General features: G+C 37.7%; 2 protein-coding genes across 2 annotated transcripts; one reads left to right on the forward strand and one right to left on the reverse strand.

Annotated features, from left to right (window-relative positions):
* Positions 1-3490: 3490 nt before the first annotated feature.
* Bfra_003967 (putative hemolysin-iii channel protein izh2 protein) lies at positions 3491-4584 on the reverse strand (the record flags this gene model as incomplete). The annotated part of the gene is made up of 3 exons (XM_037334372.1): positions 3491-3649; positions 3715-3945; positions 4036-4584. 3 exons carry the CDS (start codon positions 4582-4584, stop codon positions 3491-3493), a joined length of 939 nt encoding a protein of 312 aa, XP_037194459.1.
* Positions 4585-13472: 8888 nt separating this feature from the next.
* Bfra_003968 (putative ankyrin repeat-containing protein) lies at positions 13473-15495 on the forward strand (the record flags this gene model as incomplete). Its single annotated transcript, XM_037334373.1, has 3 exons — positions 13473-14849; positions 15057-15431; positions 15484-15495. The coding sequence occupies 3 exons, from the start codon at positions 13473-13475 to the stop codon at positions 15493-15495; spliced, it is 1764 nt and encodes a 587-aa protein (XP_037194460.1).
* Positions 15496-15753: the final 258 nt, after the last annotated feature.

Here is a 15753-nt window from a genome sequence, read left to right on the forward strand (position 1 = left end):
ATCTCTATTATTCTTTTAGACTTCTGTTATAGGCATTGATATGGAACCGGTATCGGGCCGACTATTATTTCGATATTGAAGAGTTTTCATATATATATATAGCTTTAAGAATAGGTTTTTGAAGAAATTAATGAAAAGTCTTATTATTAAGCTTATATCTATATTCTATACTAGTTGTTACTTTGTATATACTTTAATAATTCTTTTTATTCAATTCTTTAGAGTAAGTCATTAATTAGTTTCTAGGAAAAGCTTTAAAAGCTTTAAAAGCTTGAAATCTCATTTAGACTACAATATATCTATAATATACTATTAGTATATAATCAATATTATTCAAATCAAGATAACCCCTATCTCATTTATAAAAATTAAATTGAAAGTTAAAAAAAAAACCTTTAATATAAGTTCTTTAAAAATGCCTAAAACACTTTCGCAATATATCTTCGATATTCTTTTGAAATAAAATAGAATAATAAAACAAAAAAAAAAAAAAATTAGAAAGAAAAAGAGAGTCTTTTCTATAAACAAATTCTACCCTAGACAATATCTACAAGATATTAGTAATATTCTTATAAACTCTATTAAAAAAACAGAGCTTTTATATAGTATTATATAAAAGAAAGAGTTTAACTAATTATTTTATAATTAATAAGATTATTAATTAAAGTTAATTATAAATAATCAATATTTTATTAAATAACTTATATTTAGTCAAAAATAGAATAGTATTTATTGAAATTGCTCTATCTTAATAAAGAAATATAAATATACTATATTCAGAATTTTCAAAGATTTCAGAACTCAAGTATCTTTTATATTTTCCGGATTTCCCTTAGATTTTAAGGATTTAATAAGAAACTAGTAAAGCTTTTCTATTTTGAGGCTTTTTCTGAATTTCCTAGATTTTCAGGATTTTTAGATCTTTTTCAGGATTTTTAGGATTTTTAGGTCTTTTTTAGGATTTTCAGGATTTTCAGGTCTTTTTCAGGATTTTCAGGATTTTCAGGATTTTCAGATTTTAAGAGTATTAGCCTGGTTAGTTTATATAGTTCCATTATTTTTTTAGGACTTTTAGAATATAGAATGTTATTCATTAGTAAACTACTATCGAATTCTAATTTTATATATTTTATATACTTTTAGAAATAAAAGCCTAAAAAGGGGAAGGCAAAACTCTATTAAATATAAACTATCACTCTACTAAAAGCAAATCGACTTTTTTTCGAATTTTTCGAATTTTTTAAGGTTTTCAAACTTCGAAATATAAATTGGATTATACAAATTGGATTATATGAATTAAACTATATAAATTGAATTATATGGATTGAATTATATGAATTAAATTAATTCTTAATATTCTTGTATTATAATATAGTTTTTGAAAAGAGTTATAAAGAAGCTAAACCTTATAAAATAAGGATATAAGCATTATACAATTAGCTTATACTATAGGATTTAATAAAACTTAGAAAAAGAGGTTGATTTTGTAGTAATTAACTATTAAATAGCTTTAAAACTTTTAAGAATAAAAGCCTTAAAAAAGAGAGCTCTATTACAAGTATTAATATAAAACCAATATCGAATTAACTATTATTCCAATATTGAAGAGTTTTTATATATATATATAGCTTCAGGAATAGGTTTTTGAAGAAATTAATAAAAAGTCTTATTATTAGGTCTATATCTATATTCTATACTAGTCGTCACCTTGTATACACTCTAACAATTTCTATACTCGCGTAATAATTTATATGTCTCTAATATGATTTATCATCGAGTGGATTATATTATTGAATAAATCACTTAGTTTATATATAAAATTCGTCTATATATAACCGTATACTTTCTTTATTTATTAATAATTTAATTTTTTTCTTTAATTATTCTAATTATCTATATAAATAATATAAACTTCTAATTAATTATTAGAAATTAGATTTTATATAATAATAATTATTATAAAAATAGTATTTTTGTAACTAAAATCGTAACAATTTCAATTGTTTTTAGAATATAATAAAAATGTTTATAATTTTTGATTATATAATTTTTTTTATTTTTAAATTTTTTTTTTCTTCAAAAAGTGTAGATTAATTATTAAAATATGAATATTAAGAAAAGGTTAATTTTGATATGATTTTAAAGTGATTTATTTAATAATATAATCCACTCGATAATAAATCACATTATTCCTTTCTTTATTAAATACTTTATTCTCTTTAATATCGAATTTTTTATTACAAAGGGAAATTCATAATTATCAATAAAATCACAATTGATTTACTTATACTATAGTCCTAAAAAACCCTTTTGTATCTTATAAAAAATTTCATATCACCTTAGAGATATCCTATTTATATGATATAGTTAATGTTGTTTAGGTAATTAATATATAGAATCGAAAGTGAATCTGATTATAGATCAGAGAATTGTATAGTCTATAGTTGGATGGTTTTTATACTCATTTTAGTGATAGTCTTCTGTTTTGTACAATCTAGTATCAGTTTAATTGAAAAAATTTCAGCATCATAAAAAATCTTGAATTACAATAACTAAACCACTATAACTCCATCAACTGTGCTTTAATCTCATTGGCTTTATAATATTATTGCAACCAAAGGTTCGTAGCCAGCGCCGAAATACAGGCTAAGATTTCGACTTTGCTGGTCACTTGAGAGTGATTAGGCGCTAGAGCTAAAGGAATTTTCTCCAGCGTCTTTGTCAAAAAACATATCTTTATCAATCATTCTATTTATCACGGTGCAAGAGATAGGTACTAGGTAAGATGTATGATATTCTACAAGGAGTGAAGGAGGCGGAGAGGCGCCGACTATATGGAGGGCGGATGCCTAAGGCATCCACATAACTACGTATTGAACCCGTGACACTATTGTTCATTATTCTGCTCAATTCGCAAATTCATTATATTATTATATGTAAATCGCATCTTGTTATATATAGAATTCTCTCCTGAACTATTGTCCAAACTTATATATAAGAATCAGTTCGGGCGTCGCATCACATCTTCTCCTCTTTACTGCCAAATCAATTTCAGAACATCAAAAATCTACCCGTTTTTGACTACCTGCGCAAGACTGCTTCGGAGTTAGTGAAACTTGCATATATTCATTGATCACTTGGATCCGTACATACAAACAAGTTCACAATGTCTTCACCAAGAAAGAAGAGGGCTACAAAGCGACCAAGTAAGAGAATTCTCTATTTCGTTTTCACTCTTTAACCATTTTATTCAATTCGCACGCAATTTGGCGAACCCGAAATTTTTTAATTCATAGTTCAATGCGCGCCGGTCTTATACCGGTGCTCAAACCCCTCCAAGTGCTTCCGTACAGTGGCTCCTAACACCTTAGAATATCCTTGTCTCTTCAATTTAATATTCTCAGCAGAGCAGTGCGAAGCCATTGAGCAGTTTTCCAAACCAGTAGACTGCCTGATTATACAATGGTTCTAACCCTCACATACAAACACCCTAACGCTGACATATATCCAATGTATGGTAACTTGTGAAACCTTGTAGCAAGGCAGTCAGGTGTGTGTACATTGCGCATAAGATAGCGACATGGAAAATCTGGTGCGAGCTTCCCCAAATATCAAATGTACCTGGTGCCAAACGCTCTGGTATCCGTAACTGCAAATTTTGTCAAAATTCTTGCCTGTTGAAGGATGAGAAATGCAGCGAACATGAAGACATACCGCGTACAGGCTAACTCCAGCGCCATAGAAACTAAGCTCGAGCAGATACCATTTCATTCCCGCATACTGGAGCATGTATTCGAGCCCGTATCGCTGAACTCCGTGAAGCAGGGGGATGGACGATGAAGCACCAAAAATGACAAATGCCCCCACCTTTACTTTCCGCAAGCGCGGCGTTCGAAGCGAGGGATGCGAGATCAGAACACCGGTGGTAGTGCCCGTGGTTAAGATCTGTATTTCATGTCAGCGTGTTGTAAGATCTGACCCGGCTGCACAGGCGGAGGGTGGGGTCAATGGCGACGTTTGCAGGGAGAGACTAACAATAGCCCAGTGTAATTTTTGCAAGCTCGCTTCACAGAAGAATACATAGTAGATGCCGGAAGAGAAGGTGCCCACTGTCAAAATGACAATACCAAGCAGATCCATTCCATGCCAGAACTGTTCTACGGGGTGCGAATGGGGTAGCATCAGGTGGTAAAGCGTGCTTAAGATCAAACAAATCTCCGCACACCAAAAGTAGATTCCAAACATCGCATAGTCCCAACCCGATGTATTGTGAAATTGAGGCTCGGCCAGGAAGCGCAGGAAGATGGACGCTATGAGTGGAAGGAGTACTGCCCCGACCAGATGAGTGTACACATTACAAGTCTCGTTGTGCAAAAAGGTCAGGCTGGTGAAGATTTCCAGATAGTCGGCTTTCTCTCGTCGATAACCACTGAGGATATACTTGTTGTCGAACTGCCATTCAGATATCTCCTGGCACGTTATGGTTCGTGCTTTAGCTTTAGCTCTTGACTGATTCGTGCCGCCGTTCGTGGTGCTCATATCGACTTGTGGCACTTGCCGCTTTTTGAGTTCTGCTGCTGACATGATGTTTCTCCCGAAATGTCTGAGCGATGCTGACGAAGAAGCACCTGGATGATAGAGATGAGGTTAGAGGATACCTCAGGGCTGGATTGCCGAGGGGAGGGCAAGAGCACGGTTAAATGGGGTAAAGAAGATACGATAGAATAGTAGGGAAGATAAGACATTAACACCATATTACGATAGTGTGGAATGGAAAACGGATGTTGGGTTATATCCTCGCATAGATTGTGGCGTAGTATCAGGAGATTTTAACGGGTCCACAATGTGGTCGGGCATACCGACCTGATCACGATGCAAGTTGGCTGAGAACAGCCGAGGTACAGAATACCATGTTTATATTACCTCGCACAATCCAATATTCCATTCCTAGACGTAGCTCTAATCTTGACAAATAGAAGCAATGATCTCTTGGACTGCACTGTATCGAAATATAACTGCAAATGCAGATCAGCATTCGAGGGTCGACGGGCGCAAGGAATCTCGGTGTGGTGTGTGTGAATGAAATGTTATTGGTAGGGCAAGGTGCAGGCATGCATGCAGGTACGCGGCCCAGCTTTGCCACCTCAGTTTTGATATGCAAAGTCGGCGGCTATCCCATACCATTCTACTTCAACGACTTGCCTCGACCATTCAGATCACACGCTTTGAAACAAATCACGCCCCTGAAATCAAATATGATCGATCAAGATTGTAAGTTACCATTTATCACCACAAAGGCTCTTCCCCCAGGGGTTAAAAAGCCTCCAATCTCGGGGCTATCTAACCCATTTTGCAGGTTGCACTACTTCAAGCCCCCCCTGAAATTGAATTGATTCTACTGGTCGCGCTTCAAGTCTGTCGTAACATCAAACGCACTCGAAGTTTTTCATTCCGACTAAACCGTATCGATGACTTATTTTTGAAATTATTCTATCGATACTTATTTCAATACTGATATTTTTATAGACTGTTATTATTATTGTATTTATAATCTTCAAATATTTTTATTTTAATAGCAAAAAGATTATAATTTATAAATTAAATAATAATATATAATTGATATTTAGATCTTTCTCTTTGATTTTAAAGAGATAAAATAAATTACAAACCTTAATTACAAATATTGGATAATTATATTGAATATCATCAGAATCATAGTAATATTATAAAATAAAAATTAAATTTGAATAGAGACTCTAGAATTTTGATATCTTAGTTGATTTATTAATCTCTATACAAAAAATTCGGTCTGATTCGTGGCACCTAAGGGGTCACTCATATGCTTATGAATATATATATTCGTGATGAGGATTCAACAGTAACAGGGTTCTCAAGAAGATGTAAAGGAACCAATGCGTACCAAGCAAAAAGGGGTAAGCCGGTGCGACAGGGTGCTCAAACCCTGAGTATCACGGTGCGGTGGTAACTAGTAGGACTAGGGTGGATATGTTGATATTCTACAAAGAAGAAAAGGTGGTTGCTAAGGAGCAACGACTATATAGGAGGAGAGTAACCTGAGGCAACTTCACTTAGCTAGCTAGGAACGGGTAGTGAGCCCGTGACGCTGAGAGTACTTCTATTCAAGGACAGCTGCAGTCGAGAGTTCTGGCAAGACTACAAATAACCTGGAGTTTTGTCAAGTATATAAGAAGGAAAGTTTAGAAAAGCATTAAAAAAAATTTAATAAATTTTATTACTACAAGAGTTCAGGGTTCTGAAAGCCCAAAGAAAAGCCTGCAATTCTAACCTGAATCCTCAACTTGAAGCAATGGCTTTCACAAAGACGTATTTTCTGTGTCCAACATCGGATTTCATCCATCCACCACCAGCAGGCCCGCTATGTCTTGGATCCATCATCCGCTCCACGTCTGCACCGCAATACCCGCTGAATAGAGGAAGAGTTGTTGTCGTGGCCGACGCTATCCCACCTGTGGTGGAGAACGATTGGAAGAAGACCATTTCAACAGAGAAAGGGCTTGGTTTGGGTGTTTATGCACAATTTTTACAGCTGGCTACCGGTGGATTACCATTTGGCCCTGAAGTTGACGTTGAGCACTCGAACAAAAGGGCAAATGCGTTCGCGTTTAACACGGTGACGACTCTAGCATTTGAACCGACACAAGAATATGTAGAAGAATCAATCAAAGCACTTGCCGTGCAAACGTGGCTGAGGGAGCCCAAGCAAAGATTCGCACCTGTTGTCTCGCTCTACCTTGTCACGGGCCTGAAGCTCGTCAAAGGCGCGAGAATCAAATACTCGACTTCACAGAGTACGTCGATTACAGGGAATATTGGTGTCGATGTGACTGCGCTAGGTACAACGTTTGGCCCCAAAGGCCACTGGATCAGCATGATTGATGATGGGACCGAATTCAATCGTGATTCTGAATTTGTGTTTGCCTTCCGCGTGAAAAGACTTAAATTTGGACGGAGACTGAAGGTTGAAGAGTACAACAAGGGCGCCTTTCTGGATATTGGTGGACAAGAAGAAGAAGACGCATCTATTTTGGTTGAGGAGGTGGATGGGTCGACTATCAACACTGCAAAAGAAGTTCATGATTTGACCGAGAATGGTAGTGTCTATTGCGTCCCGGCTTAATTCATGTAAACAAATTTTGAAACACAATTGAGATGAAGTGAACTGTGTACAGATTGAATTTGACTGGATCATTCCTGGACTTCTAGTCATACATGTGTCTTTTGATATCCTTGAGCCTGTCGTAAACATGCTCTCTTGTCGAACTTTTATCAAAGATGACATGAGGCGTGACGTAGTCATATCCTGCGCCCCTCGTTTGTTTGACCATGCTCTTTAGAACCGCATCCATCGAATGAGAATCTTTCAGCCACGGCCCCAGCAACTCGTTTCTTGAAGTGACGCGCCGTTCTTGCTGCCGGACAAAGGACAGAACCGACGCGGCAAGCCCAGCGGCGATTGGTGTTGCGACTGATGTTCCCGACAGAGTATTGACAGGTTGATTGTAGCCGTTCTTACCAGCTGGCCAGTGAGAAGAGACATGCTCCCCGAGTAGACTAAAATTAACGTCTTTGTCGTCTGCTGTTGGGTTGAAAGCAGAAGGATTACCGTTTCCATCAGTTGAGTGTATACAAAAGACGCCGGTATATTTTGCTGGAAAAGCTCTGCCAAGATTTGCTCCGTCATTCGATGCCGCAGCGAACAATAATGTCTGACTGTGTAGTGCATTAGATATAGCTGTTTTCATCGGCTCGTTGTATTCACGAATTCCAAAGGACATTGATATAATATCCACTTTCCATTCAGAAACTGCGTGGTTAATGGCCTATATAAATGATTAGCTCAACCTACAAAAAGAGCCTGCATAGTGCCAGCCTTGCCTTTGCAATGTCATCGTAAGTGTTGCGATTCAAAGTTTCTCGATGCGCAATTCTGGCGATGTAAATCTCTGCGCATGTGGCAACCTGGAGCAAGAGACCAAGAGCATGAGTGCCATGCCCGATCTCGTCTTGAATGTCGTCTGATTCTGTTTGATTTACAAAGCTTTGCGCAGCCTTGATTCGTGGATCTAGTCGCTGGTCCTCAGTCATCAGAAGTGGATTTTCGGGGTCAAATCCAGAATCCAAAATTGCTATTCGCACCGGTTCGCGCCCTGCTTCGACAGCACTGAAAGGATCAACATGGTGATGAATCGAGGACAGAAGACTGTCCATCCATTTTTGCGAAAGATGATTCCTGCCAGGCCATTAGTACAGTAAATCATCATGACCACTGGAAAACTCGTTACTCTTGCTCATAACCCGTGTGGTGGCTTGCGTCGAAAAAGTACAAGCTTTTCGTTGAAGGTTCGGCGAGCTGTCGGTGGATTTGCGGTCCCAGAGAAGGCTGAACCGGCATCCTTAGCACCATATGTGAGTTCAGTGATGGGTGGCTCATGGACGTGACGTCAAGACTCGGAAGATGCGGAATAGCCTGTGCTCCGCTATTTGTATCAGAGGGATCTGTCTTGTCTGCTTGATTGCGGACGACTTCTCGACCAATGGAGCCCCAGCAAAGTTCATTCTCTCGAGAATCGAACGTGCTCAAATCCTCTATTCGAAGACTCCACGATTTGAATATCTCGGCCTCGAGTCGTTTGACAACATTTTGATAGAAGAGCCGTTGAACGCTGACAGATTCGAAATCAGCCTGCTGTCCAGGGGGGTAGTATTCCCACTGCAGGCATGCCTTCGTAGCAAGATAGTAGTCTACGCCAGCGTCAACTTCTAGAGTGTTAAGCATATCAAGGCTAGTATAATAATCAGTATTGACGTTCCTGGTGGGGTACTTATCCTTTTGCATCAGCTCCACAGGCGTGCAATACTGAAGCTCACACAAGAGTATACCTAGTGCTAGTACACTAGCATTGGGATGAACCATATGTTTGTAGCTGTCGGAACTGACTTCCACGTCTGTCTTGCCGGCCGAGACAACCGGAATATGCCCCATGGCCAGAAAAGGTTTTGTGATGTTGGGGAGCTCCCCATCCTGCAGTGGCTGAAAGAATAGGATTTTAGAGTGATTGAATGAAGGCTGCAGCCACGGTGTTTCCAAGAATGGGAGGAGCGCTGTAGCTAGCGTAACGGCCAAGATTCGCTTCCCCTTGAGCGGCAACGCGGATGAACTACCACGTAATTCTTGTTGGCGATTGAATAAGGCCGACAAGGATACTGTTCGAGACATTCGATCACCACTAAAGGTCATTGGCTGCGGACGAAGCCTCTGGAATATCCCGTTCTCAAGCGCCAAGTGCAAGCAATTTCGCTGACCGAGGGATTCTGTAATGGTTTGGCATATGTGGGCAAAATTTGGTGTACTGCTGGCCGTAGGCTCAGATGCGCTCCTTGTCCTGTTTTCTTTTATGTCTCTACCGCGAAATTGTTAGTTCATGTCGTCGCACGAAGTTTCAAAAGCTCACTTGACCGTTATTTTCGCTTCTTGCAATGTAGTTGCAAGTAGGGAGCGTACTCCAAAAAACACTTCGAAGGACGTCTCAACTTTGAAACCCTGCTTCTGTTGAGGCATTGAAAGTCTCACGCTCAGCCCTGAACACTTCTGACAAACACATATCCAGTTTTTTCGTAGCGCATTGTCTAAGGACAACAGATGTCTCCTCATTAGTATGGCGAAGTCAGCATCGGGGTCTTCGAGATTGTCGCCAGCATTTGGCTCTTCACGAGGAAGAACTCGACGCTTCTTTGCCTCGTTGTCTAAATTTGAAAGCTCCTGAATGACAGCGTCACTTTCTCGTTTTCGTTTACTAACGCGAATGGTAGTGCCTGCATTGAATCGCGAATCATAAGTCGGACCCTCGATCATGCTGCGCATCGTCTGGAGCTTTGGATAAGGCACATCGTGCGATAAATTCTGCTCCGCAACGTTGCGTTAGTGGGCCGGAAGTAAAAGGCTGAGAAACTGGAGCTTGTCATATATCAGGTGCACTCACGGAATCTGATTCTCGATCAGAGTCATTTTGAACATAGTCTTCGAATGCGCGTAGTGTTTTCGCAAGGCGCCCAGGATCAATTTCACCAAATCCATCGCTATCATGCTGTAGATATGCATCCGTCCGTAGCCAGGCATCATGTGTCCGCGATCTCAATGACGCGGGCGTTGATTTTTCCGGTCGTTTCCGGGCGAAGAACCCAAGCACGGTCTTCAGTAGGCCCTGAGAATCATCATTATTCATGATTTTATATTCTATATTGGTAGATACGAACATTTCATTGAGATTCAAACCTGCTCTTTTGTGAAAGGCTGGGAGACATATTGTAGGGTTACGAACATGGCCTAGCACGATGGCTGGTCATGGTGCACATGCAGAAGCGAGGCAGGACATAATCTCCCAAATATTCTGGGGCCCTGTTACAGCTTATCATGGAGGGGCGTGCGGAGGCATCTTGATGCTCCTAAAAGGAAGAAATAACCTTGTAACTACTTCTTCTAACCATAGTAATCATCGCAAAGATTTATAATCTTTCAATTATAAAAAGACCTGCCTATTATGGAGATACCCGTACTATAATATGGATTATAATATAAATACAAGTACTTAATATTGGGACCTACAAACAAAATATTTTAAAAATTATAGAATTAAAAGGTAATTAAAAATAAAATTAATTAAATAAGTAATTAATAATTAAGAAAAGATAAATATCTATTTTTATTAATTTTTTTAATAATAAATATAAAATAAATAATAATTATAGATTAGTTAATAAATATAGATTAAATAAGTAATAATATTATTATAAATTATAAGATTAAATATTATATGGTTAGAAAATCGATTTATTGAGATCGGCTTTATAGTAATTGATTTATTAATTTATATATCACGGAAGAAATGCCTATATAAACCCAATTAGTCTAAGGTTATTAGTAGCGTCACTTTTAACATAATAGTTATAAGCTCGGTATACGTTTATAGTTTAATAGTATTATTCTTTACTTCACTGTGCTCTCTTACAGGGTTTTTGGTGGACCCACTTATAAGAAAGCATTCTATCAGGCCCACTTTGGTCCTCTAATCCTGGCCTATTAGAGATAAGATGTAGATATTGCTCTAGGCCCCTATATCCATACAGCCTATTAGATGTATTCAATAAGAGAATCTAGATTTGGTAGCAAAAGGGTATAGGAAGAGATTTGCGTATATATAACTCAATGAGGCTAGTACAAAGAGATTACTGTCTATAACCAGCTAGTCAGTAATCTCGGGGGTATATCATAGAAGAAATGCCTATATAAACCCAATTAGTCTAAGGCTATTAGTGGCGTCACTTTTAGCATGACATTATAAAATATAAAGATCTATATAAAGAAATAAGTTTTATTATAATATAAAGCTTTATATTCAAAATAGTTATTAGTTCTATATTATAATTATAAGAATCATAATTAATTATAATCTTATTAAATTCCTATTTGAAATTTGGTTTGAATTATTTCGAAAAATTTCTACTCATTTCCATATAACCCTAGTCGTAGCTTCCATAGTACCTCTACTAATACTACAAAACAACGCTTATTTAATTATATATAACAATCTCTTAACGTAGATTAACTCATTTAATATTAATAGTAATATCTTTAAATTGATTTATATAATTATTATTCATTAATAAGACGATTAAGTATTATCTAGATGAAATCATTATTAGGAATATTATTATATATAACCTTAATAGAGAGGATTCTAATATTATTCAAATACTATACTTAAGTCTATAATATAATATAATAGAACTATAGTAGTCTATATAGATATATCTCCTTTAAGTATTAAAAGAAGGTGAAGGTTATTTATTATATTAATGAAATAATATTATTGATACTATAATTATTATCTTATATGAACTATTATCTACTTTAACATCTTATAATTATTATTATTATATGATAACAAGTTTATAATTAAATTTATTATAAATACTAGAAATGATATTCTTTTTTTAAGTAATATATAAAATTTGTTTATTTGTTTCAATTAGTATTCAAAGAGTACTTATATTTATTCTCTTTAATATACAACTCTAAATCAATTAATAAAATAAAATATAGATATATGTAAATATTAATTATAATTAAGACTGTTTAATAGTAAATTTTTGTTTAAAATTATTATATAAAATTGTAAGGAGGTGTTGAGGTAGATAATAGTTCATATAGAATAATAAATATAGAATCGAGAGTATTATTTCATTAGTATAATAAGTAATTATAATCTGAGAGTATTTAGATGCTTTACCGCTGAGCTATAAACCTAAGAGACCAGGAGGTAAAACCGATAGTTTTACCTTACTCTTATATATATAATCTAATAGAATCAGGATCCGGAAGAGCTAGTATCAACCCTATAACACTCTGATATTTTTCAATATTAAAGGGAGATATATCTATATAGACTATTATAGCTCTATTATATTATATTATAGACCTGAATATAGTATCTTGATAATACCAGGATTCTTTTTACTAAGGCTATATATAATAATATTCCTAACAAAAATAAATTAATTATCGATTAAATAAGAAGAGAATATAACTTGATTATAATTGTTAGAAAGCACGTGATATGGTCCGTGCCCAAGCATATAAAACCTTTCACGTGTTTATCTTACTATATATAGACTTAAATAATATCGTTATATTATAATATTATACGTAACTTGCTGTCTATTTCTAATAACAATATTAACTTTTAACTCTAGAATACTACCTATACTATTATTTTATTCTAGTACTTCAAATAACTTTATTCAATTATAACTTAACAATTAAATATTTTGCTCTAAAAGAACCCTAAAAACTTAGTCTAGCTACTAATTCTTATTTTATTTAATATAATATTAGAAGATATTAAACATATTAAAGTTTTAAAAGTTTTAAAGGTTTTACTGTCTACTAGACTTTTATATAATACAAAAGTATTATTTCATTATTACGTAGTATCATTTTACATATTAATTAAGGAAAGAATGTCATTTCGGTATTTGTTATAACATTTATTATAATTGTATATAAAAACTTTTAATGTAGATCCAAGGTATTTAATTTTTCTATACCTTAAACGGTTTAGGTGATTGATATAAATCGTATTCAAAACAATCTCCTAATTGTATCCACTTACTACAACTCGTGCCACACCAATGCGACAGTGCTACAGTAAAAGTCGCCTGTGCCATAGCAGTACCTATGAATTGTATTCAGAAAGGCTGGAGGAGTGAGTTCCGATCTCTCTTAAAAAATCGCCAATCTCATGAGCATCTACAAACGCAAGGCCGCTGAATCATAAGTTGCCATATCAAATTAGAATATAGTTACAAAGTAAGACAGCAATCGACACTATCATTCTTTGCTGTCTCATTGTGGATCTGAGCTCTGCCTGAGGATGGCGTCCCGTGACGACTACTTGGTTGGATGGATTTGCGCGCTGCCCATAGAGGTAGCAGCAGCTAAAGCGACACTTGATCGCATTCATGACAACCTACCTTGGTATCAGAATTTGGACAACAACAATAATTATATTCTAGGGAGTCTCCAAAGTCACAATGTCGTTGTTGCATATCCGAAGGTCGGCGTTTATGGTAAGACATCAGTAGCGGGCATAGCTACACAGCTGCACGCGAGTTTCCCATCTGTTCGGTTCAGACTGATGGTTGGAATTGCGGGAGGAGTGCCAGAAACGAAGGTGGATATTCGTCTTGGCGATATCGTTGTAAGCAGATCGGCAGCTGGCTGGCCGGGTGTCGCCCAATACGACGCGAACGGGAAGCGAGCGGAAGATGAGTCTATTCGCGGCAGAGTGTTAGCTCAGCCAACACCGTTACTTCTCACAGCTATAGGCAAGGCCGAGACAGCCGCCATTTTCGATGAAAGTCAGATGTCCCAGTACATCTCCAAGATCATACGGAAAGACCCTGTCACCTTTGTCCATCCAGGCTCCGTGCAAGACATTCTCTTTGACCCGAATTGTGAACATACGATCATCACATCCGAAGAAAACGGATGCAATCATTGCAACCCGGATATGATCCGACCCCGGCAACCACGTGAGAACCATGACCCTAGAGTTCATTATGGACTGATTGCGTCCAGTCATCATTGGATGCGCGACGGAGCGATTCGGGATAAATTGGCGCGTAAGCAAAACATCCTCTGTTGGGAGACGGAGGCAGCTGGCCTGAAGGATGTCGCCCAGTACTTAGTCATACGAGGAATTTGCGATTATGCAGATTCACACAGTGGCGAGCTCTGGCACGCCTACGCCGCGGTAGCTGCTGCAGCATACGCAAAAGAGGTTCTTTCCTTTATTCCCGCAGTTCCCAAGGTGATACCTCTTGCAACAAGTAGATATGTCGAGGCCAGGCCGGTGCTTGACGCTTTGCTCTTGACCAGACCCGAAGTTGACCGAAAATCACTTATTGCATTGAAAGGGCGTAGAGTTGACGGCACCTGCGAATGGCTTACGCAACACCCCAGCTATCAAGAATGGCTGGCAGACGCCGGTCAGCCACTCCTCTGGATCTCAGGTGGTCCCGGAAAAGGAAAGACCATGCTGGCAATCTATATTACTGAAGTACTACAGCCAGTGATTGACGCCGCCGGAAATGTTCTCCTTTACTACTTCTGTAGTAATCGTGATAAGAACCGCAACAGCGCATTGACCATCATGAGAGGCATTATACATCAATGGATCAATCTTTGTCCACATCTGGCACAATATATCAAGCACTCCTTTGAGGGAACCGAAACGACCAAATATACTGTTTCTAACTTAGCCTCCCTGTGGAGGGTTTTTCTGACCCTGCTTTGGCAGAGTGGGTCTTCACAGATAGTCTGTGTGCTAGACGGTTTAGACGAATGTGAAAGCCAATCGCTCAGGCGGCTTCTCGATACTATTGGGGGTTATTTGTCGAACTCTCGGGTAAAATCAAGGCCACGACTAAAGCTCATTATTCTCTCTCGACCCCAGCCACCTATTTTGGAGAACAAACTCGGTCAATATCAGCGGATCAAGTTAGATGACTCCGATACAGAGGTTTCGCATGATGTCCAGAGATATATTTTCGCCAAAGTTGCTGAACTAGCATCTGAGCAAAATCTTTCTGAAGAAAAGGTTGCGCATATTCAACAGGCCTTGTTGGCTGGCGCTGATAGTACCTTTCTATGGGTTGGATTCGTTGCCAATGAGCTTCTAGGCAGGGACTGGGACAAAATTAATGAAATTCTCGGTCGTGTCCCCAAAGGCCTTGGTGGGGTCTACCAGCGGCTGCTTCAGCAAATTGACGACAAGGAAGCTTTGGTCCCTATTTTTCAATGGATTGTTCTCGCTGCCCGACCCCTCACAGTGGATGAATTGACAGTGGCCACAGAGATCAAATCATCAGGTACCTTTACAGCAACTGAAGTGATAAAGAATCGGCTTAGAATTTGCGGGCTACTCGTGAAAATTGAAGGAGATGTAGTCAATCTGGTTCACGAGTCAGCGAAGGAGTTCTTTCAGAGTGATCAAGTTAATATCAAAGGGATCAGCATGTTCCGCATGAGCCAGGACACTCACAGGGCTCTTATGCGGACCTGCCTAGCCCACGTAGAACGTGGTTACGAAACTCCTGGGGGCATTGATGACAGGTCTAGCCGTAATACCCTGTTGGCTTATGCAAGTCAAT

The sequence above is a fragment of the Botrytis fragariae genome (genome assembly GCF_013461495.1).
Source record: "Botrytis fragariae strain BVB16 chromosome Unknown tig00000045, whole genome shotgun sequence".
NCBI lineage: Eukaryota > Fungi > Ascomycota > Leotiomycetes > Helotiales > Sclerotiniaceae > Botrytis > Botrytis fragariae.